At 37.3% G+C, this 26,120-nt stretch overlaps 1 protein-coding gene across 1 annotated transcript in view; it reads left to right on the top strand.

The window, feature by feature from the left end:
• Positions 1-26,120, top strand: part of ARAP2 (ArfGAP with RhoGAP domain, ankyrin repeat and PH domain 2) — a 339,747-nt gene that overhangs the window by 238,528 nt on the left and 75,099 nt on the right. Inside the window, exons 19-22 of the mRNA XM_006874336.1 lie at positions 9,711-9,874; positions 14,617-14,829; positions 19,118-19,223; positions 25,455-25,602. Of these exons, the coding sequence (XP_006874398.1) occupies positions 9,711-9,874; positions 14,617-14,829; positions 19,118-19,223; positions 25,455-25,602 (631 nt within the window). The remainder of the gene's footprint in view (positions 1-9,710; positions 9,875-14,616; positions 14,830-19,117; positions 19,224-25,454; positions 25,603-26,120) is intronic.

Genomic DNA, 26,120 nt, shown 5'->3' on the forward strand with positions numbered 1-26,120 from the left:
GCCTGGTGGGCGGGGTTGGGTTGCTCGCGATCAGTCTGGAAGTGCAGGGCTAGTGGTGGGTCCCGTGGGTGGGTCGGCGCTCGCAGGAGGTCCTGCAAGTAGTGCAGGGGCTGCGGGGTGTGTGCTTGCTCCAAATGTTAGGGCACGCTCCGGTGGGTGCTCGCTGTCCGGTCTGGTCGGGGTCTGGGAAAGTGGGGGTGTGGGGATTAAGGGGGTAATGGGGCGGGTGAGCGCGGTTCAATTGGGCGGGGTAGAGACCACTTGTCTGGGCGGTCATAGTCCTTGCCCAATGACGTCAGACAGTTGCCGTTTTTTCCCCCGTTTTTTTTTTTTTTTTTTTTCTCCTCTTTTTGTTGACTGACTATTATTTGCCCACTGCAAGCGTCGAAATTACACGGTGGGGCAGATGACCCTCACTGTCTCTTCCCCTTGTCTCCAGTGGCTCCCCCTGTTCAAGACTCTCGGTTACTGGGAGTGTAGCTTTCGGCGTGAGTTGGTTCCAGCCACACCCCACCAAGCTCAAAGGAGTTGGGGCTGTTGCTGCACGCAGAGGCGGGTACAAGTTTAAAAAGCCAGTAGTTCCTCAGTACGGTGATTTTTTTAAAAAAATGAGTTTTAGATTTTGAAGTACTGAGACTTATGGTGGCTGTAAGGGTGTGGATCGCCACAGGAATGTTTCTTTCATGAGTTCCCCTCCCCCGAACCCAGAGTCTCTCTCACCCGTGCTGTCTGGCTGCTGTAGCAAACCGGAAGTCCTCATGATGTTTTACAGATTACTTTTGAGCTTAGGATGTTAGCCGAGAAATAAAAAGGCTAAAGCATGTCAGAATTATTTGAGCAAGTGTCAGAATTCTTCATAATGACAAAACCTAGAGGTCAGGGCCACTGTGGTGGTGTGAAAATAAAAACAATAGATTAAAATCCCAAATAGCAAGAACCTAGTATTACATGCACAATGATCGGCTTAAAAAAAAACAAAAAAAAAATAGCTCTAGCAGGATTGAAGATGTTCGAAATGAGTATGATGAGTTACTGGTTGCTTTGCCTTCCTGCATTTCAAGAAGAAAAATCCGGAAAGAAATAAGGATGTTTATTTCTTTTTTGCAATGAGCCAGTGAATTATCAAAACCCAGAGTCCATGTAATTCATTCATCTCTGTCTTTAATGACTCCGTATTAGCCTTCTCATAGTATGAAAGCAAGATTACATATTAATTTTTCTTTGGTGTAAATATGAATGAGATTAATCATCAATTAAACTACTGTTCAAATAAACATATTTGTAAATGTTTTTGAGTGCAGTCAATTCTGACTCACAGAGACTGTATAGGATGGATTCAAGCTACCTCATAGGATTTCCTAAGCTGAAAGCTATGCCACCAGTATTTTAAATACCAGCAAGGTTCATTGATCTTCCAGACTAAGACAGAAGTAGAAGGAGAGGCAGACTACTTCTCAATGTCTAACCACTAAAAACCTTATGAATAGCGGTGGAAATATGCCACATAGCACCAAAATATTGAGTATTGAAACGTGATGAACAGCACAAGATAAAGTGCTGAAGATGAACCCCTCAGGTTGGAAGGCTCTCAAATTGGACTGTGGAAGAGCTACCTCATCAAAGTAGAGTTGACCATGATGACACGAATGGAGTAAAGCTTTTATAACCTGGTTTACTGATGGGGCACAAGTCAAAATGAAGAGAAAGAGCTGTAAATATCCATTAATAATTGGAACATGGAATGCACCATATAGGAATCTAGGAACATTGGAAGGTGTTAAAAATGAAATGGAACACGTAAACATCAACAGCATAGGCCTAATTCGGTGAAATTGACTGGTATTGGCAATTTTAAATCTGGCAATCATATGATTTACTATGCCAGGAATGACAATTGAAGAAGAATGACATCACGGTGATCATCAAAAAGAACATTTCAAGACTGATATTGTAGCTGTTTGTGATAGGATGATATATACTCTTAAAAGGAAGACCAGTTAATACCACTACTATTCAAATTTACACACAAACCACTCAAGCCAATGATGATGAAATTGAAAAATTCTACCAACTTTTTCAGTTTGAAATTGACCAAAATGCAATCAAGATGTGTTGAAAATTACTGGTGATTGGAATGAGAAGGTTAGAAAAATGAAGGAAGGATCACAAATTGGAAAATGTGGTCTTGTAATAGAAATGGTGCTGGAGATCACATGAAACAATTTTGCAAGACCAATGACTTATTCATTATAAATACCTTTGTAAGCAACATACCATCTGGCCCTCCCCAGATGGGACACACAGAAATCAAGTCGAACACATCTCTGAGGGGAGAAAATGGAAAAGTTCCATATCATCAGCCAAAACAAGACCAAAGGCAGACAATGGAACAGTTCATCAATTGCTCATATACAAGTTCAGGCTAAACCTGAAGGAAAAAGCCCATGAGATTAAATATATGACCTTAAACATCTCCCATCTGAATTTAGAGTTCATCTCAAGAACAGATTTCATTCATTAGAAACTAATGACTAAAGACCAGAAGAGTTGTGTGTGGAACGGCATCAAGAACATCATGCAGGAAGAAAACAAAAGCACATTAAGAAGGAAAAGACCAATATGAATGTCAGAAGAGACTCTGAAACTTGCTAAAGCAAATGGAAGAATGAGGAGATAAAAGAGTTAGAACAGAAAATTCTAAAACTCAAGAAGACAAAGTCAGTTATTATAATCAAATATTCAAAGACCTGAAGTTAGAAAACCAAAAGGAAAGGTCACATTCAGAATTTCTTAAACTGAAAGAACTGAGAAAAAATTCAAACCTTGACTTGCAATATTAAAGGATTCTATGGGCAAAATACTGAATGATGCAGAAAGCATCAAAAAAAGATGAAAGAAATGTACAGAAGTCATTGTATAAAAAACAAAAACAAAAAAGATCATTGTGCAAACATTTCAAGAAATAGCATATGAACAAGAATCAGTGTTACTGAAGGGAGAAGTCCAAGGTGCATTGAAGGCTTTGGTAAAGAACAAAGCTCTAGGAATTGATGAAATATGAATTAAAATCTTGCAATAAACTGATATAGCGTTGGGGGCACTCACTTATCTATGGCAAGACATTTGGAATACAGCTACCTGAGCAACTAATTAGAAGAGATCTATATCTGTGCCCATTCCAACAACAGGTGATCCAACAGAATATGAAAATCATAGGACAATATCATTAATATCACATGCATGTAAACGTTTGCTAAAATAATTTAAAAACATCTAAAAAAAAGTACACTGCCAGGGAGCTGCCAGAAATTCAAGCCAGATTCAGATAAGGATGAATCTGGAATGAGGGATATTATTGCTGACCTGAGATAAATCTTGGCTGAATGCAGAGAATTCTAGAAAGATGTTTGCAAATTCTTTATTGACTATGCAAAGGCTTTCAACTGTGAATTACGAAAAGCTATAGATAATACTGCGATGAATGGGTATTCCGGAACACTTAATTTGTTTTCATGAAGAACCTGTATATAGAAGTGGCATTCAGACAGAACAAGGAGCCACTAAGTGGTTTAAAATCTGGAAAGGTATACAACAGGATTGTATTATTTCACCATATTTATTCAGTCTGTACACTTAGCACATAATCTGAGATGCTGGATTATATGAAGAAAAATGTGGCATCAGAATTGGAGGAAGACTCTTTAACAACCTGCAACAACAAATGACACAACCTTGCTTGCTGATAATGAAGAGGACTTAAAATACTTACTGACGAAAACCAAAGCCCACAGCCTTCAGTTGCACCTCAATGTAAAGAAAAGAAAAATCCCCACAACTGGACTAAAATATCCTCATGATAAATGGAGAAAATGAAATTGTCAAAGATTCATTTTGCTTTGATTCACTCAGTGATTATGGAAATAGCAGTGAAGAAATCAAATGACCTATTGCATTAGGCAAATGAGCTACATAAGACCTCTTTTAAGTGTTCAAGAGCAAAGATGTCAGTCAGAGGACTAAGGTGTGCCATGGCACTTTCAATAGCCTAATATGCTAATTTGTTGAACAATGAATTAGGAAAACTGTAGAAGAATTGATTCACTCGAATTATGGTGTTCGAGAAGAACATTAAAGGTACAATGAACTGCTAGAAGAACAAACAGATCTGTGTTGCAAGAAGTACAGTCAGAATGTTCCTTAGAAGCCAGGATGGCCAGACTTCGTCTCTGATACTTGGGACATATTATCAGGAGGGATCAGTCCCTGGAGAAGGACATGATGTTGAGTAAAGTGGAAGGTCAGTGGAAAAGAGGAAGACCCCCCAACATGATAGATTGACTCTATGGCAGCAGCAGTGGGCTCAAGCATAACAATGATTTTGAGTATGGCACAGGACTGGACAATGTTCCATTTTGAACTGACTCGATGGCACCTGGCAACAACAATCTTTATGAGTCTTGGGTGTGGTGCTGTAGGATGGACACTGGCCCAGTAACTACAAGGTTGGTGGTTCCTACCCACCAGCCGTTGCTCACAAACCTTACACAGGGTCACTATGATTTGAAACTGACTTGACAGCATTTAACAACAACAATCTTTAATGAGAGAAGATTATTAAGTCTTTTCTCCCATGGAATTTCTGGGTGGGTTTGAACTGCTTGCGTTTTGGTTCATATCTGAATGTTTAACCACTACATCATCAGGTCTTCTTATCTATAGATTGGGTTTAAAAACTAAATTGTCACCACTGTACTTTGTTGTCTTATATGCGAGCGTACAGTCTCATCTTTCTCTTGTGAAGTGGTTGGTGGATTTGAGCTACTGTACTTGAGGTTAGCAGCCTAATGGATAACACACTATATCCACAGTGTTCCTGGCAGGCACTACGAACAAAAAAAGGAAAGAAAAGAAAATCCAACCATAAGTCCATTACTGTCAAATTGATTTTGATTCATGGTGACTGTGTATGTTACACAGTAGAACTCTTAATTGGGTTTCTTGGCTTGTAACCTTTATGTAGAGGTTCTGGTGTGGCACTGTGGACTAATGCGGCAGACTGCAAAGCCATTTGAACTGCAAGGTTGGTGCTTCAAGCTCACCAGCTGCTCCTCGGAAATCCTATACAGGGCTGTTATGGCACTTCACAACAACCACCTTTATGGAAGCACTTCACCAGGCCTTTGTCTGTGGAGTTGGTTCATATTGCTAAGTACTGAAACCCTTAGGATTCAGTCCTCATAACTCATTCACTCACTGCCATTGAGTAGAATCCGACTCATAGCATCCCTGTACAGGATCATAGACTTTCAGTCTTTACTGGAGTCAAAGGCTTCATCTGTCTTCCCCGGAGCAGCTTGTGGTTAGCAGTCCACTGGTTTTCCTGCAGTATCACAGTAACTGTTGTTGTTGTTAGGTGGCATTGAGTTGGTTCTGACCTGTAACAACCCTATGTACAACAGACCGAGACATTGCCCGGTGGTACTATGCCATTCTCACAATGGTCACAAGGTAACTTGTTGTTATTGTTAAGTGCTATCGAATTGATTCTGACTCAGAGTAACCCTGTATAGAGTTTCCAAGGAGCAGCTGGTGAGCTTAAACCACCAACCTTGCAGTTCAAATGACTTTGCAGTCTGATGCATTAGCCCACAGCGCCACACCAGGATTCCACACAGCAACTTTTTGTTGTTGTTGTTAAGTACTGTCGAGTTGATTCCGACCCATAGTGACCCTGTATAGAGTTTCCAAGGAGCAGCTGGTAAGCTTGAACCACCGACCTTGCAGTTCAAACGACTTTGCAGTCTGATGCATGGATACATACTTTCCAGCTTGTCTACAAAGATTTTGTGTCCTAGTAGCTAAAACATTGTTATGATTGATAAAATTGGTGGTATATTGGTGGACAAGGTGCCTGTTGGAGGATTAAGAAAGGACACCTTTTGTACAAGAAATGCAAAAAGGCAATCAGGAATGAAGACACAGGGAAGGCCACTGGAGTATAACTTTGGGGCAGTGTCTGGAATAACCAGATAAAGAACAGGACGCATATACTGTAAACACAAGTCCCCTCTTCTCCCTCTCTGTTCCCCTCCTTCCCTTTTCTCCAAAGCTTTTCCATGTCTGCTGAAAGCAGATTAGTATGAAAAAGGAGAAAAGTGTTGTGTGCCTGTTGCTCATTAAGGCAATGTCCAAAAGGAAATCTTAGTTCCTATTTGCTGTTTATTACATAAAGAGTATTATCCCATTTTTTGAGTGCTTAGGTAACTATAAGGAGCTTTGGTAACACAGTGACTAAGCACTCAGCTGCTAGCCAAAAGATTAGCACTTCACGCCCAACCTTTTGACTAGCAGCTAAGGCAGTCTACTTCTATAAACCCAGAGGCAGTTTTTACCAGATTTTATAGGGTCAGTATCCTGGTGTGGCACTGTGGGCTAATGAGTCAGACAGCAAAGTCATTTGAACTGCATAGCCAGTGGTTCAAGCTTACCAGCTGTTCCTTGGAAACCCTATACAGGATCTCGACTCAACTTGACAGCACTTAACAACAACATGAATTAGAATTGACTCGATAGCAGTGCGGTTTTGGTACTAGGTAAAGATATTGTTCCTTGATTTTACAGATGATGAAACTTCCAAGGTCACAAAGGATGAAAATGGTAGAGCTAAACTCTGAGTTAGGAAAATCTGACTGTAGTTCCCACCTTCCTAACTGCTCTGGTATATTGCCTTTCACAGTACCGTCACTAGGGTACGTGTTACCTAGAGCAATGATTCGCACTGTCCCCTCCATTCAGATCATACTGAATCCTTAGTAATGTTCATTATCCATTTTAATAGTACAGTAATACATGTTATAGTTATAATTTTCTTAAACGTAGAATTTCTTGAGTGCCTGCATACGAATAAAGTTCTGTGAAATATTTCTACAATGAATTATAGCATCATTGCAGCGTTTTTAGTAAACGAGCCTTTTTTGTTTCTCTCCTTCTTTTCCTTTAACTACATTCTCAAAAACATTATTGACGTTGGTTCACAAATACCAATTCGAGATCTGGTAGCATAGTGGTTACGAATCAGGCTGCGAACCTTAAGGTCAGCTGTTCAAAACTACCAGCCACTCTACGGGAGAAAGATGAGGCTTTCTGATCCCATAAAGATTTATAGCCTCGGAAACCCGGTGCAGGGTCACTATGGGTTGAAACCAATTCGACGGCACTTAACAACAACAAAGCTAAAAGACCAGAAAGTTTAACAAATTCAGTGACTGTAAAAACACCAACAGCATCAAAAGCAGCAGCATGTGTTTGTAGCTTGTGCAAATGGAGCTGTGCATTTCAAAGTATTGTTGTGATTGGGTAATAATGACAGTTCTGACAGGAGCACATTAAAAAGTTCAAAAATTAAAATTAGTCTAGACCTTTAGACTTGAATGTATATTGACACATGTAAGCTGGGCTTATGAAAATTATTTCTGTTGTTAATAACTAGCTGTAGATATGTTGTTGTTGTTTAAGTGCCATTAAGTCAGTTCCAGCTCATCTAGTGTGACCCACTACCCTCCTCACCCCCACATATCTCCCTAATGATGCCACTGGCATTTTAGTTACATGGAGATCTATCTTATTGATAAGAGAAAGTTATAACTTAGAGATATGTGTTTGTGATTTACCAACTTACATTGTTGTTGTTGTTGTTAGGTGTCATCGAGTCAGTACCTACACATAGCAACCCTGTGCACAACAGAACAAAACACTGCCCGATCCTGGACCAGCCTCACTACTGTTGCCAAACTTAAGTCCATCGATGCCAATCCATCTCACTGGGGGTCTTCCTCTTTTTCGCTGACCCTCCGCCTTACCAAACATGATAGCCTTCCCCAGCGACTGATTCCTCCTGAAATATGAGAGATGAAGTTTGGCCATCTTGGCCTCCAAGGAGCACTCTGGCTGTACTTCTTCCAAAATGGATTTATTGGTTCTTTTGGCAGCCCATGGCACTTTCAATATTCTCCTTCAACACCATAACTCAAAAGCATCAATTCTTCTTCAGACTGCCTTATTCACTGTCCAGCTTCCACATGCATATGAGGTTATTGAAAATACCATGGCTTGGATCAAACGCACCTTAGTCCTCAAGCTGACATCTTTACCCTTGAACACTTTAAAAAGGTATTGTGCAGCAGATTTGCTGAATGCAGTATGTTTGATTTCTTGACTGCTGCTTCCATGAGTGTTGATAGTTAATCCAAAAAAGAATGAACTCCTGACAACTTCAGTCTTTTCAGTTTGTGGTACTGTGGTGGCTTGTGAGTTGCTGTGATTCTGGCAGCTATGCAATGGGTATTTTAAATACCAGCAGGGTCACCATGGTGGACAGGTTGCAGATGAGTTCCCAGAGGAAGACAGTCTAGGAAGAAGGAGTGATGAACTACTTCCAAATATTTAGTCACTGAAAACCTTATGAATAGCAGAGAAACACTGTCAGATACAGTTCCAGAAAATGAGACCCTCAGGTTGGAAAGCACTCAAAATTCAACTGGGCAAGAGCTGCCTCCTCAAAGTAGAGTTGACCGTGATGATATGAATGAAGTAAAGCCCGTGGGAGTAAATCCCACAGGACCTTGTTTTGCTGATGGAGCACAACTTAAAAAGAAGAGAAACATCTGTAAACATCCATAAATAATCAGAACATGAAATGTACAAAGTATGAATCTAGGAAAATTGGAAGTTGTCAAAAATGAAATTGAATGCATAAACATTGATATCTTAGGCATTAGTGAGCTGAAATGGTCTGATATTGGCCAGTTTAAATCTGACAACCATATGGTTTACTATGCCAGGAATGACAAATTGGAGAGGAATGGTGTTGCATTTATTGTCAAAAAGAACATATCCGGATCAGTCATGAAGTACAATGCTGTCTGTGATAGGATAATATCCATGCGCCTACAGGGAAGCCCAGTTAATACCAGCAACTTACATAGGGAAGATGAAATCACTGGCCTGAATGAAGTGTCTGGAGAGTCCTGGGCTTTTATGGATACACTGATTAAACCAGAAAAACCCAAACTCACTGTCATCAAGTTATTCTGACTGATAGGGACTCTGTATAAGGTTCCTGAGACTGAATCTTTACAGTGACAGAAAGCCTCCTCTTTCTGGCAGGTTTGAACTCCTGACTTTGTGGTTAGCAGTCCAGTGCTTATCCTACAGCACCAGCAGGGCTCTAGTGTACATGAAATATAACTCTCTCGTTCAGAAAAAGGAAGTCAGCCTCAGAAACAAAGTGACTAAAGAGAAAAGGCTGGAAGAATTGGGCTATGAGAGTCTCATTGGGTGGTATTTTTCCCCTCTTTTTAAGAATCACTACCAGTTCTAAAATCTTGGAAAGTGCAGCCAGAAATATCCATTAGAAGTCACTGATGATGCCTTACTGAACAGTTTTAGCTCACTTATTCAGAAACAGAGTAACAGGGACTGAGGAATGAAAGGAGCTGTGATCACAAATTCTTGTCTGAACAAGCATCATGGAGAGACATGACTATAGAGGGAGAATAGAGATTGAATGGAAGCTAGTAGTAGATGGAGGGTAAGGGCAAAGTTTTCTTACATAGGTCAGATTGGACCACATTTATATGTATTTAAGTGTCCTGAAGTAAGATATATATATATATGTATATGTAATTTGAAATGCTTTTTAAACTTTACAGAACATTATACATCCATGGGCATACCAAGTTGGATTTCACAGTCTGGCATACTGCAATTGAAAAAGCAGCAGGTACAGATGGTAATGCGTTACAAGATCAGCAGCTCAGCAAAAATGACGTTCCCATTATTGTGAACAGCTGTATAGCATTTGTTACACAGTATGGTGAGTAGCACAATGTTTTTAACTCAACCCCAGAACTCAAGAACTCAGTCTCATTCTAACAGCTTTTAAGTGGTACTGCTATTGGACTGAATTAAAACCCTTTATATTTGTAAGTACACTAGTGAGAAATATAAATGTAGTCACTGTTCAGTTAACTGCTATTTCGTTTCCCAATAAAACTCATACACATTATGCATTGTATCATTTTATAGTTACATTTAGCATTCCCTTCTTCCTTTCATGTGTAACATTTTTAAGTGACATATGGAAAGAAGATATACTATAAACCATAACATTAAAAATAGTAGGTTAAAGATTGTTTTCTTCAGAGCCTATAAACTTAGAAAAAAGTCCCAAGAAAATCAATGTGCTAAAAGTTGTTTTTAGAAGTGTAAACTATGGAATAATTTATAAAACTATTGCTTTTCATGTGTGTGCATACAATGTGTATATTTCATTCCCAATGCTATTGGTTACAGATTTATATTAAAAAATATTCTGAATTTTAATATTTTGGGCTTATTTACAGCAGTTATTTATATCAGTAGTTTGCAAATAAAGAATAGGATGTATATGTCCGCCGTCATTTAATTTAACATGCTATGGAAATATTTCACATGTGCCTGTAAAGTAACTTTTATTCTGCATATAATAGGAAATACATTAAATTATTAAATAACTTATACAAATTATTCGGAATACTTTAAATTCTTTCCTCCTATCACATCTTTCCTGCATACTGAAAAAGGTAGAAATATAATAAGTATATTTTCATACAGAAATGGTTACACCTTTAAATCTGTAGATAAATATCATTTATTTAGACAACAAACATGGAAAAAGTAAACTGTTTGATCTGGATGTCTTAACTTTTTTTTTTTTCATTTCATACCAAAGTTTTCTTTGGGTGTTTTTAATTTGAAAAGTAATTATAATTAATGGTAACACTGCAGTAAAATACGATGTTATAGTGTCTATATTTATTTACGAAGTGCCTATTATGTACTATTTGCTGGTTTCAGTATTGGAAATACAACAGTAGTGTAAAAGTCATGATACTATGTTTAATATAGGAAACTGGAAATGATATGTAACAAAATATCAGGAGAAAAGCAAATGCTATAAAGACAATATTTTTTAAAATTTAAGTACGTATATTTAATATTTTTTCTTTCTGGGGCAATGATATTTTAAGTATTTTACTTATTTTCTACCATGGAACTTAAAAATGTTCACTGGAAAACTCTATTAACTCTCTTATTACATTTCATTTGCCACAAGCTTTTTGAAGTTCAAGTATCATTATCATTAATGTCCAGTTTCATTGTGTTTATGTTGATATCACATATCTACTTCTAAATGTATATCTAGTCACATATGTAGACTATACCACATGAAGTTCCTTCCTATGATAGTTTGTTTATATTTTTATCAACTATAAGCATCTGTTTATTTGAAAATATGAGGAAAATTAGGTAATTGTTTTCATTCATTACTGTCATTCAGTTTTAGAGCACCTGTAGTTTGCAAGTATTTGTGAAATTTACATGAATTATTTTTTAGAAAGAGCATGACATTGAGAATTTTCACGCTAGTTCCAAATGACATAGGCTCTTTCTTAAGCTGACAAATGATTATAGTAACTTGACTAGCTTTATTTTAGTCAATTTAATATTCCCTTAGGGGAATCAGAAGTTACCTTGTGATTTTGATTTAAACTTAGATTCATTAAGCATAGGTTATTTTCAGCCAAATTTCATACATTATAACTTCTTTATTCCACCACTCCTATGTTAGTGTGTTTTATTGTAGTGGCTGTCTGTCGCTATGATTCTGGAAGCTATGTCACCAATATATAAAGCATCAAAAGAACTTGTTGGTGTTCAACATTTTCACAAGGTAGCATATGATCAAGAGCCATTGGTACTGAATGAAGAACTCCAAGGTGCATAAAGGCATTGGTTAAAAAATCAAAAACAAAAAACAAAGCATCAGGAATTGATGGAATATAAATTGAAATGTTTCAAAAAACTGATGTAGCACTGAAGACACTCAATCATTGATGCCAAGAAATTGGGAAAACAGCTACCTGGCCAACCGATTTGAAAAGATCCATATTTGTGCCCATTCTAAAGAGAGGCAACCAAATGGAATGAGGAAGTCATCGGACAATATCATTAATATTTCATGAAAGAAAATTTTTGCTAAAGATAATTCAAAAATGGTTATAACAGTACAACAACAGAGAACTACCATCGGTAGGTTTAAGCCAGATTCAAACAAGGACACGGAATGAGGACTCTCATTGCTGACGTCTCTTGGCTGAAAGCAGAGAATACCAGAAAGATGACAATCAATGGATAATTTTGTGAAGAATGTGTGTTACAGAACAGTTGATTGTGCTCATGAGGAACCTCTACAAAGTGGCAGTCATTCAAACAGAGCAAGGGATACTGAATGGGTTAAAAATCAGGAAAGGTATTTGTCAGGTCTGTATTCTTTCACCATACTTAGTTAATCTGAATACTGAAGAAATAATCCTAGAAACTGGATTTTATGTAGAAGAGTATGGCATCAGAATTGGAGGAAGATTCATTAGCAACCTGTGATACGCAGGTAATCCAGCTTTGCTTGCTGAAAGTGAAGAGGACTTAAAATACTTCTGAAGATCAAAGACCACAGCCTTTAGTATCAGCTGCACCTTAATGTAAAGAAAACGAAAATCCTCACTAGACCAAAAAATAACATCATGATGATGTTGTCAAAGACTTCACTTTGCTTGGATCCACTATCAACATTCATGGAAGCAGCTGTCAGGAAATGACATATTGCATTAGGCAAGTCTGTACAAGAACACTTTAAAGTATTCAAGAGCAAATATGTCAATTTGAGGACTAAGGTGTACCTGCCCCTCCCCCCACTCATGGTATTTTCAGTAGCATCATATGCATTTGAAAATTGGACAGTGAATAAGGAAGACCTTAGATGATTTCATGTGTTTGAGTCATGGTATTTGAGAAAAATATTGCAAGTACCACAACTGCCAAAAGAACAGTTGAAAAAACTGTTGGCAGAAGTATGACCAGAATGCTCCTTAGAACCAAGATAACCAGACTTCATCTCCCATACTTTGGACATATTTTCAGGAGGGACCACTCCCTGAAGAAGGACTCTATGCTTGGTAAAGTGGAGGGTCAGTGAAAAAAGAGCAAGATCATCAATGAGGTGCATTGGCACAGTGGCAGCAGCAATGGGCTCAAGTGTATCAGCAGTTATGAGGATGGCATCGGGTCAGGTGGTATTTTGTTTTATTGTACTTAGGTTCACTATGGGTTGGAACTGAGTTGGCAGTACCTAACAACAACAAAATAGTGTGCGTGTAATTCTGGATATGAAATCCTGGATGAAAGTCAATATGTAGTAGTTAAGATGATGAGGTTGGATGGACTTACCTGAAAGAATTTATAAAGGGGAAAGTAGAAAATAATTGATGATATCTGCAGTCATCAGTTAATCCTAGATGAGCAGAATAATAGACTATCAGGATAGTAGCCACAGAGGAATAGTAATATAAACTATGTATGTACCCATGAGATCATGATAACATGAAAGCCATAGGATTCAAATAATTGGAACAGAAAATAATTTCTAGTGTCTAATGTGGCAGGATATTCTCATAGCAAAAAAAAAAAAAAAAGATATTAAACAATAGAATGTCACTTCTGTTCCTAATGAAGATGGTTCCTTTAGAATTGGACTTGGACACAGAAGCAAGATTATCTGGTTAAAGGAATACCAAACCCAAACCCACTGTCATGGAGTTGACTGAAATATTAAAGGAAAAACCCAGAACTGTCCCATAGGGTTTCTGGGCTATAAATCTTTATGGAAGCAGACTGCCTCATTTTTCTCCCACAGAGTCACTGAGGGATGCAACTGTTCGGTTAGTAACTCAGTACTTAATCTGGACTCTTTAAAGGAATATAGAAATGTAAAACCATCAAAAGAGTAAATATAGGAAACTCAGTGTGATTTTAGAAGGAGAGACCTAAGAAAGAACCAAAAGAGGAGTTTTATATTTGTATCATTATCACCATCACCTCTGCTATTCTTATTATCCTTACATTTGCCACTTGATAAATCACTAATTTTGAAAGGGAAATGACCTGGTTCTGGAATAATGTACTTGTGGCGAAAATATTAAACAGATGTGGAGGCAGAAGGTTGAGGAGCTTGATATCAGAACCTTATCTGTGTTGGTAAATTTGGAGGCAAGCTTGTATTCTGGTTGAAGATGGGAGTGCTAGTGTGGCACTGCGGGTTAATGTGCCGGACTGCAAGGTCAGTTTGAACCACAAGGTCAGCAGTTCAATATAACCAACTGCTCCTTGGAAACGCCATACAGGATCACTATGAATCACAACAACAAACACATGGGAAGATAGGCCATGTGATGTAAAGAAGCACTTGAAAAGATACTTAATGAGAGCTGAAGAAATTGATTTAGGAGCTTGCTAAAAGCTGAGGGTGGAATATTGCTTCATCAGGTTTGCCCTTGACTAAAATTAGGGTGAGAGATCCCCCACTCTTCATAATGTTTATAAAAGCTCTTTTGGATGGCTTATTCATCTTGTTCATCATACCAACCCCCCCAAAATTTTATGTTTTTAACTATCATACTGGGTTTTGATTTTCAACTAACATTTTTTTTTCCTTCTTCTTACCTTTATTTGAAAACACAGGTCTAGGATGTAAATATATCTATCGAAAGGATGGGGATGCTTTGCGCATAAGTGAACTTTTGGAGAATTTCAGAAAGGATGCAAGAAGCTTTAAGCTGAGGGCTGGGAAACATCAACTCGAGGATGTGACAGGTGTGCTGAAATGTTTTCTCTCTGACATTGAGGATGCACTTCTTACCAAGGAGCTGTATCCATATTGGATCTCTGCTTTAGGTAAGAGATACAACGTGGACTTATCATAAGTGTATATCTTTTAATCTGATACTTAGACTTTTTGTTTTTGTTTTAATAATGGGAAGATTTACTTGAATGGGACTGTATACATAGTGACTTAAACATAGCACTTGTGTTAACAGTTGTTAGTAACTACCACAAAGAAAGTTGTAATAGTAATTCCTAAGTAGTGTTTTATAAAGTTAGTTTGTAATAAATTTCCTCTTGTTTATGTTGTCTTAAATTTGGAAGGATTATATTCAAATCTGTGTATGCTATTAATTTATCATTAAGTAAAATGTCAAGAGTTTAATAGAAATATGAGTGTTTTGAGATTTCTTCATATGACCTTTTTGCTTTTCTTCTATGATTTATTCTACCTCTTCGTGTACATAGCATTTTTTTTTCATTCATTCTAACAGCATTTACGCTTATTGCTATCTAATGATGTAAAGAACTGTGAATTACACGATAATTAAATCTATTTAAGAAGAAATTCTAGAAAAATAGTTTATCACTTGTTGGAACAACCTGATTTCAATAAAATCCCTTTGTAGGTCCATTAATTCAAAACAACTTATTTTATTGAAATATTATGATAGTTTTTTATAAATATAAATGTTACCTTTTATCCCATCTTTCTAATTAAGATTTGTAAATTTTTCACATATTGCATTGCCTTTGTCCCCTCGTGTGATTAAATATATAGCTTCTTGATGTTCACTTAATATGCCATAAGCATTTCCCAGGTGTCTTCAGTTTTTAAAAAATGTAATTTTCAGTCCTACTAATTTTTAGTTTATGAATTTCATCATTCAGTTATATATACCATAGCTCTCTAATCTATTTTTCTCTTAAAAATTTAATCTGTTTCAAGGTTGTTGTTTTTTTAAAAAAGCCTTCAAATTTGATTGCATGATAATTTCTGTTAAAAAAATAGGTAATTTCATTTAACAGTATTTGTTTAATCAAAAACTTTGGAAGTATGACATTTAAAGGGATTACTTATACAATTGCAAAATCAGTTATCAAAACTCAGTGTAAAGTAAGTTTTTACTGAAGATGTCCATTCCATTGGACATTTATTGTTAGTTAGTTAGTTGGCAAGTTGCAGATATTGATCAGAGAGAAGTGTGTTCACTTTTCTTTTTTCTATGAATCCTTTCAGAATTTACTTGGTGAATATTTGCATCCTGGGTCAGATATTAACTCCTTCACATTTAGATGCCTTATAGCTCACCCAGACCCTCCAGAAGTCTTCCATGTCAGATCTGACAAGGATATACTGGAATTATCTGAGTGACCCCATAGGAAAATTCTCAGGGATTCTGTAGACCCAGTGTTAAGATGATGGTCTTGCAATAGCATACCAAATATGTATATGATACATGAAGCATTGTTTGAAGAACCTTGAAATTATCTGATTTTTGTGCAACATTGTAAACACACATTGTGTTTATACATGACCTGAGATTTGCTTTCAAATGGTTTACTTTATTTTGACTTGTTGCTTAGTGCCACTGAGTTTGTTCCAACTCATAACTACCCTGTATAGGGTTTCCAAAGAGCAGCTGGTGAGTGTGAACAGCCAACCTTGAGGTTCAAACCTACTTTGTAGTCAGCACATATATTTATATTATACTAGGATTTGGAATTTTGCACATGCAATAACAACAACAACAACAGGGTTTGAAAATGGTTCAATAATGACTCAGATAGGTCCATCGGGGTTAACTCAGTGAAATTGGAACAGTTCTGAATTTGTAAGTGTAGGTGTACAGAACAAATTACAAGTCAAAACCCTGGAATGGGAGACTCGGAAGACACCTAGTGAGCCCTTTCAGGAATCTGATATCGGTTATTGGATTATTGGATTTTTGTTATCACTGTGGGGAGTGACATACACTTAAAGTTATGCTTTGGCTGCCATCTTTGAACTGGACAGTGTTGTTTCCTACTGTTCTGATCAAGGGATTTGGTTGGTCTGCAGCAAGTGCACTGCCTTTGTTTTCTAGAGAGAAACTAAGTTTCTATCAGGGCATCATCCAGTACATCCAGTATATCACATTTTAGATACTCAGATTCATTCAGGGTTTGCATCTTGGGTGTGACTAAACTAGAAAGAACTGGTTTGAAGCCCTGCTTTATTCTTATGAGATGTATGCAAATATAACTGAGTTTGTAAACATTTTGTTACTAAATTGTTGTTGTTGTTGTTAAGCGCCATCGAGTCGGATCTGACCTATAGCAACCCTATACAGGGTTTCTGAGGAGCGACTGGTGAGCTTGAACCACCGAATAGTATTAATTAAATTACTGTTCAATTAATATAATTACCTCAAACATTTGGAATTGAAGGACTTGAGAATAAATGTTTGAATTCTGCTTTCTGTTGTTGCTAGTTGCCGTTGAGCCAATTTCAACCTATGAAGCCCCCATGTGTGCAGCTTAAAATCACTATGTAGGGTCTATAAGGACTCCTGGTGAAGCACTGAGGGTTAATGTGCTCGACTGCAAAGTCGGTTTGAACCGCAAGGTCAGTGGTTCGGCGGTTCAAGCTCACCAGCTGCTCTGCGGGAACCCTATACAGGGTCGCTATGAGTCAGAACTCACTCGGTGGCACTTAACAACAACACCAAGGGTTTATAAGGCTGTGATGTTTTAGAAGCAGGTAGCCATTTCTTACTTCCAAGGTGACCCTGGGTGGATTTGAACTACCAACCTTTCATTTGATAGTCCAGTGCTTAAGCATTTTTTCCCACCCAAAGACTCATTGGGTTATATTAGAGTTGATAAATAATTCTTAGTTCACTTTTAGTAGAGTCTAGTAATGCAATGGGGATGCCCTTCCCCTCCCCCATACTTGTTTGTAGAGACTCATTGGACTGACTGCTGTCAAGACAAGCTGACCATGTTTGGGTTTTTTTGCACATCTCATGTGCAGACTAAAAAGAGATACTGTGTGTAGTTGGGAATAGGAGTGTTCTTGAAAACTGTGTTCATGTACATAAAAAATGTGTTAGGGATTTTCTTCCTACCCCAAGGGTTCTAATGTCCTTACAAATAACTGTGCTTTTAACAAATTATTAATGTGCTTCTGGCTTTATCTAAATGGAATTGCTCGGGCTAAGCAGTAACTGGAGTCCTGATGTGATATCATAGGATAAGCACTCAACCTCAATGTCAGTTTGAACTGCAAGGTTGGCGGTTCAAACTTACCACCTGCTTCTCAGAAACCGTATACAGGGTCTCTATGAGTCAGAACCAACTCAACAGCACTTAACAAGAACAACAAGAAGCAGTAACTGCTAAGTCGTGATTCTGAGTGAAAAGTCATGTTTCCAAATGTAGTTGAGAATTGAGAGGAAATATATGAATGCAATTAGAGGTAACACAGATTAATGAATTAAAGAGTTGTCCTTTACTTCCCTTGCCAGCGAGTATGTTAGATCAGACCACCACACTTCATCTTATTGAGTGTAAAACTTGGGGGAGTCCTGTGTCTAGTTTCTCCAGGTATTTGATATGTTGGATTTAAGAAAGCAGAGGGGAACAACTCTGCATCCTTCTCTTCATGAACCAAACAGGTTCTGTCCACTAAAATGTCAGAGAGGTCATCCCCTAAGTGTGACTCATAGTCCCACGGTCTGCATATGACTTCTGTTGTTGTTATTTCATTTTTTCTAGATAGACGGCGTAGCAGTGTTGGTAAATAACCCTGCGCGAGGGTCTCAGAGTTACATGCAGGCGTTTCCGTCTGCTGGGATGGTCCATTGCTATGAGAAGAGTGTTGTGATTTCATAAGGAAAAAAGAATCAGAAATTTCATTTCTCATATGCAAATAATGAAACCTTTACTTTGAAGAATTTTAAATTCTTTGGTTCATCCCTTAACTTATACTCCATTTTGAGTAATTATTTCAGCTAAATGAAGTTCAACAGCTTTGAAAGTGCTTTGTTTTTGCAAGATCTAATAGTTACAACATACAACCGTGGGATTTTTATATTAATAAATACTTTTCTATACTACAGGGGGGGATTCAGAAAGTTCATTAAAAATTCCAATATCTGTTAGTTGCTTTCTTCCACAAACTTTCTGATGTTCCCTCATATAGGTCATTTCTTTGAAAGCTTGAATATTTTTCTATTGAAATCTGATTGTTCACTTACTGAAATACAATTATGAATATTTTTAAATGCCATTAAAAGACAAGTTTATACTATGCATCATTAGTTAGCATGTCAAAGTATGCATAAATATCTATCTATCTCTATATTTTTTCCTCTAGACAACCAAGATGACAAGGAAAGAATTAAAAAGTATGGAGCATTTATACGGAGCCTTCCAGTGGTCAATCATGCGACATTGGCAGCTATAATTGAACACCTTTACAGGTGGGCAGATGCTTGAACTTTTCTAGACATTTCAGCCATGCCACTCTTTATTATTTCCTAAAGTATGGTCAGTCCTCTTCATGTGACTAAATAATTCACCATATTTAATGAATTATTTCAAAATGAAATTCCTGTTAAACTTATCATTTTAGCATCTGGTTCTGTGTAACTGAATTGCATATACAGAAATATTAGCACTGGATTTTTTTTTTTTTAATGAATGACAAATAGTAATAAACTTTTAAGTTAAAATGAAAGGTTTATTTATTTATTCAAATGGCAAGGATTATTATAAAACCTTTTTATTCCAGAATACTTAATTGTATTCATGAGGAACATAGACCAAGAGGCAGTCATTTGAACAGAACAAGGGGACACTGAATGGTTTAAAATCAGGAAAGATGTTCACTAGGGTTATATTCTTTCACAGTGCTGTAGGCTGAGCAAATACTTAGAGAAACTGAGTTATATAAAGAAGAACGTGGCATCAGGATTGGAGGAAGACTCATTAGCAACTTGCAATATGAACATGATACAACCTTGCTTGCTGAAAGCAAAGAGGACTTAAAATACTTACTAATGGAGATCAAAGACCATAGCCTTTGGTATGGATTGAATCTCAATGTAAAGAAATAAAAAATTCCTCACCGCTGGACCAATCAATAACATCATGATAAGTGGAGATAAGATTGAAGTTGCCAAAGACTTCATTTTGCTTAGATCTACCAACAATACTCATGGGAGGCAACAGTCAAGATAGCAAGCAACATATCAAAAGACAAATCTGTTTGCTGCACAAGGTTACTTTAAGGTGTTCAAGAGGAAAGATATCAGTTCGAGGGCTCAGGTTCACCTGACACAAGCCATGATACTTTCAGTAGCGTCGTAAGCATGTGAAACTTGAACAATAAATAAGGAAGACCTTAGAAGAACTGATGCATATGAGTTATGATGTTGGAGGAGAATATTAGAAGTACCATGGACTGCCAGAAGAACAAACAAATCTGTGTTGGACAAATTACAACCAGAATGCTCCTTAGAAGTCAGGATGGCTAGACTCCATCTCTCATACCTTGGACATAGTATCAAGAGGGACCAGTCCCTGGAGAATAACATCATGTTTGGTAAAGTGGAGAGGCAGCGATATAGAGGAAGATGCCCAATGAGATGGATTTACACAGTGAGATTGGCGCAAGGCTAGGCAGTGTTTCGCTCTGTTGTGCATAAGGTCACTATGAGTCAGTACCAACTCTAGGGCAACTAACACAACGATAAGATTTTGATTGTAAATTTTGGTTAAGGAATTTTTTAGCTTATTACATGGATTAAATACTCTCCTGAGTGTTTCTATGAAACTGAATTATACTCTTGTTGTTATTAGGTGCCATTGAGTTGGTTTCATCATAATTACTCCAGGTGACAGAATAAAAGTGCTCCATTGGGTTTTCTAGACTGAAATCTACAAGGAAGACCTTTCTTCTCTTGGAGCAACTGGGTGGGTTTGAACTATTAACTTTGGGTTGGCAGCTGATTATTTAACTGTTGTGCCTCTAGGATGGTTAGTTACTTTGGGCAGTTTTTGATGATACAAGGAAAGAAGAAACAGAAATGTCATTTTTCATATGCAAATAATGAAACTTTTCTTTAGAAGCAATTAAAATGTTTTTGGCTCAACCCTTAACTTGTACTCCATTTTGAGTAATTAAATAAGTGTATTTCTGCTAAGTGAAGTTCAACAGTTCTGAAAGTGCTTTGTTTTTTCAAGGTATAATAGCTAAAACATGCAACCATGGCATTTATATGTAAATAAATGCCTTTCTATTAGAACAGTTAGGAATCTGGATTTAGAAAGTATCCACAATGTGTTTTCTCTGGTTAATGTGCCAGACTGCAGTCGTTTGAATCGTAAGGTCGGTGGTTCAAGCTCAACAGTCACTCCTTGGAAACCCTATACAGGGTCGCTGTGGTTCAGAATTGACTCAAAGGCACTTAACAACAACATCAACTTCTCATAGGGGAATGTGGTGGCTCCATATGATAAGCACTGGACCGTGAACCACAAGGTCTGTGGTTCAAGTGCACCAGCCACTCATTGGGAGACAGATGAAGCTTTCTGCTTCCATGAAGATTTAAAGTCTTTTAATCCCTATGCAGGTTTGATAATGAGTCAGAACCAACTCCATGGCACTTAATAACAATAAAAACAATTTCTCGTACATGTAAAGTCTGTTGTTATAAGACTGGTTTTCTCATTATATTATAAAAATATGGTCTTTGTAATGGTTCTTTCTCTTTGTCTATGAGATATTGGGATAAATCTTAATGTAGATAAATTTAGTAGGTGATACAGAATTCACATGGAGTCCTTGTGTGATGCTGTAGGATAAAGCACTGGACCAAAAGGTAGATTTGAACCAAAAGTTTGGCAATTCAGACTTTCCAGCTGCTTGTTGGAAACCCTATACAGGGTTGTTGTGAGTCAGAACCAACTCAACAACGTTTCAGAAAAACATAGAATTCATAGAAGAGATATTAAGTGATTATGCTGTGGTCAAGGGGCTACTTCTGTGCTTCAAATTGACAGCTATATTAATTTAGTTTGAGAGAAATATAAGCATGCGAAAAGAGTGAAGGATATCTTTTGGGAACCAAGAGTACCAGGAGATGAGATTGTGAAATTAGGCAGGCAGGAGCTGGTGTAAGTCTTGATAGATCATTTAAGACATTTAGAAACATTTGAGAATGTGGGGTCAAAGAGATGAGAGAAGCAAAGGAAATGGTATGTTTCACCCATCTATGTCAGAAATTAAGGCAGCCACAGAAACTAAGAGTAAGAGAAAGACGAACTCAGTACCAAAGGGAAAAGAAATCTCAAGGAGGACAGGAATGGTTGGCAATGTCAGAAGTTAGATGAGATCAAGTTGATTTTGCCTTTAACTCATTCCCTAACGAAATAATCCATAATTCTCAGTACTGTCCTTGTGTGGCTTGTAGTATAAACCCAAGACTGCAAAGTCATTTGAACCACAAGGTCAGTGGTTCAAATTTACCAGCTACTCTTCTGAGACCCTATAGAGGATTGCTATGATTTGGAACCAACTAGATGGGATTTAACAACAACAACAACATTATTACTTAGGAGTCCTGGTGTGGCATTGCACAATAAACACTGGACTGCTAACCACAAGGTTGGCAGTTCAAACCCATAAGTCACTCCTTGGAAACCCTATATTGTATCAATCTGAGTCATAAGTAACTCGGTAGCATTTACCCACAATCAACATCATTATTTAAGTCCATTCACCAAATATTTATTATTCACCTACAGTGTGATTAAGCCACTGTCTCTAGATGTTAGATATTGAGATTCTAGTAGCAGGTAGACATTGCAGATTAATATTCCAGATGCTTGCAATCTAGGAACAGTGCAGAAGTGGGTGGAAATCTCGTCAATCATATATGATGATTGCTCCTGCCTTATTTGTCTCTGCTACACAGCTTGGCAATTTATAAGGAGTTTTACAGTATCATATATATTGCTGTCACACAAATTCACTTTTCCATGTACCTACTATAATCTCTGTTCTTTTATAGACACAAGTCTCTAGATTTGTCTTGTTTTATCTCCTTCCTTTGGTGGAGTTTGGCCTCCTTTATTTAGTCTGTATTTAGAATTCTACAAATATAATTAAATAGGCAGCCTAGCAGCTGCTGTATACACTGTGGCAAATAAATAGAGAGCATTAACAGATTTTCATATGTATTACACATCTCATCTAGTGCATTTTTTATTAATAATAAAAATCCCTTTGGGAGGATAACCACTCTAATTTTGTATTGATTATAGCTTATACTTGTGAGCATTTTAATTGTTCATTGTAAGATGCAAGAGTTGTGGCCCACTAATTGTAAGAGTTAAATTGCTTGATCATATTTGACAGCATGGGACCCAAAAGCACCCTTTTTCAAATGCAGAGAGATTCCTGAAACCTGAAGAAATATAAAGAAAGAAGGGGTGTGACTTACCATCTTGCCCAGCATTCTTATGTTCATGAAGAAACAAAATCTATAAAAAATATCTCATTATAAACAACTATTCTTCTGTAAACCCAAGAAATGTGTGATAGAACTTTTAAATTCAAATGTTTTTGAGATATAATATCTTATTTTGCATTGCCAGATAAACACATGCTGCCAGATAGTCTTCCTTAGCTGATAAGCACATTCCTGAACAGTGAGCTAGCCTGAGCCTAGGATTTGGAACTCTCCTGGTGTAGGGTAAGCACTGGCCTGCTAGCCTCACGGTATTGTTTTTAATTGCCTGTGAGTCGGTTCTAACTCGTAGAAAGTCTGTATAGGGTTTCCAAGGAGCCGCTAGTGGGTAGGAGGTTCAAATCCACCAGCGGCTCCTTGGAAGCCCTCTACAGGATCATTGTGAGTCAGCATTGACTCATAGGCACATGCTAACAGCACCAGCAACACTATGCATGTCTCCCAATGTACTTTTCTTGTCTTTTTTCTACTCAGGTCTTCTCCTCATACCTTTTACATCTGTACTTCTTTCCTACCAGTCTGTCATCCTTCTTCAAACACACCGTTATGTTTTGACTACAGGTTGCCCTATTATCTGAAATTCCTTGACTAGAACCAGTTTTTCCTTTAAATCAACCAACAAGTACTACTTTATAACTGACTGAGCTCTTCCTTAACAATAGTTTTATGTTCTTAACTAGTCTGGGGACTACTTAGAAAGAAGAATCAGGTGGAGTTTTCTTTGTGTTTTTTAAATCACCGTTACATCTTTTATGAACCCTGATGTAACCCTGTAGGATAAGCACTGGACTAGGAGTCCTAGTGTGGCACACTGTAGGGATAAACATTGGATTGCTAGCCACAGGGCCGTCAGTTGAAACCCACCAACTGCTTCCTGGAAACCCTCTCCTGGATCTCTATAGTCAAAACCTACTCCAAGGCACTTAATAAAAACATAACAAAAACAACAGTAACTGCAAAATCAGAAATTCAAACTCACCGACCACTCTTGGACACCCTGTGTGTATCATGACACACTATGGACAACAATGCAGAGAATAAGTATCAGGAAGTCTAATTATGCTCAAATGGAATCTGTACAAAGACCAAGAGGCAGTCATTCATTCAGACAAAACAAGGGGACACTGAATATTTAAAACTGGGAAAGGTGTGAGCCAGGGTTACATTCTTTTCACTGTATTTATTCAGTCCATATGCTGAGCAAATCTGAGAAGCTGGATTATATGTAGAAAAACTTGGTATCAGATTGGAGGAAGACTCATTAACAACCTGTAATATGCAAATAATACAACCTTACATGCTGAAAGTGAAGAAGACTTAAAATATTTACTGGTGAAGATCAAAGACCACAGCCTTTGTTATGGATTGCACCTCAGTGTAAAGACAAAATAATGTCACACTGGACCACTAAGCAACATCATGGTGAGTGGAGTATCCATTGAAGTTGTCAGGGACTTCTTTTTGCTTGGATCCACCATCAAGTCTCATGAAGCAGAAGTCATGAAATCAAACAACTTATTGCATTAGGGAAATCTGCTGCCTACGACCTCTTTAAAGTGTTCAAGAGCAAATATGTCAGTTTGAGGTCTAAAGTGCGCCTGACCCAAGGCTTGGAATTTTTCTTTAGCCTCATATGAATGTGCAAGTTGGACAATGAATAAGAAAGATCGTAGAAGAATTGTTACATTTAAGTTATGGTGTTGGAGAAGAATATTAAAGGTATCATAGACTGCCAGAATAACAAACAAATCTGTGTTGGAAGAAGTCCAACTAGAATGCTCCTTAGATGCCAAGGTGGCCAGACTTAATCTCTCATATTTCGGATAGGACTAATCTCTGGGGAAAAGACGTCATACTTGGTAAAATAGAGGGACAGTGAAAAAGAAGGACACCCCTCAACCAAATGGATTGGCACAGTGGCAGCAACAGTGGACTCAGAGTAGCAACATGATGAGGTGGTGTTTTGTTCTGTGATACCGATGTGTTACTTTGGGTTTAAACTTACTCAACAACACCTAGCAACAGCAAAAACAATATGAATATGAAGCAACTAGATACCACACAACAAGAACACCACAGCAACCCCTTATTATCACAGGTCTTCAATATGTGTGTTTTAATAAATGATAAATGGATGTTATAGTTAACAATTTTGTGATCTGTGTTTTTCTCTAACAGAGTACAGAAATGCTCAGAAATCAATCACATGGATGCTCATAATTTGGCTATGGTCTTTTCATCTTGTTTATTTCAAACTAAGGGGCAAACTAGTGAAGAAGTGAATGTTATTGAGGACCTAATTAATAATTATGTTGAAATATTTGAGGTAAATATTTTTTATCTTGACCTTCTTAAGAATAGTTTTGATGCAAACAAGTATATGTATCGTAGGGGTTATTGAGGCCTATATGAATATTTTAAAATTAAGGGTAGTTATTGTCTCTTAAATTTTATAGATATAACTAGCTTTTTAAGTTATAGCCATTCATTTATATTCAGGCTCCTTTTAAAACTTTCTTACCATCTGGTGTCTGCTGGAAAGAATTGTTCTATTTATAGGGCTTTTATGTTTTTGTTTTTGTTTTTGTTTTTTTCTTCCTCTTCAGGATGTGTATGCATTAAGTATGTCTGCTTAGAGGTGTGAAATTATGTATTTCACAACTTGGGTAATAAAAACCAGGCTGTGAAATTCTGCAGTTGAAAGCAGTTTAAGGTTTTACTTATTTATTTTTATAGGGAAAAAAAGGAAGATTCTAAAATACTGAATTCCTTTTACCATGGCATTTCAGTTTAATTATTTGACTCTTGTATTTATTCTTTTAACTTCAAGTTAAAATGTTCTTG

This window comes from Chrysochloris asiatica, unplaced genomic scaffold (assembly GCF_000296735.1).
Source record: "Chrysochloris asiatica unplaced genomic scaffold, ChrAsi1.0 scaffold00269, whole genome shotgun sequence".
In the NCBI taxonomy this organism is placed as follows: domain Eukaryota; kingdom Metazoa; phylum Chordata; class Mammalia; order Afrosoricida; family Chrysochloridae; genus Chrysochloris; species Chrysochloris asiatica.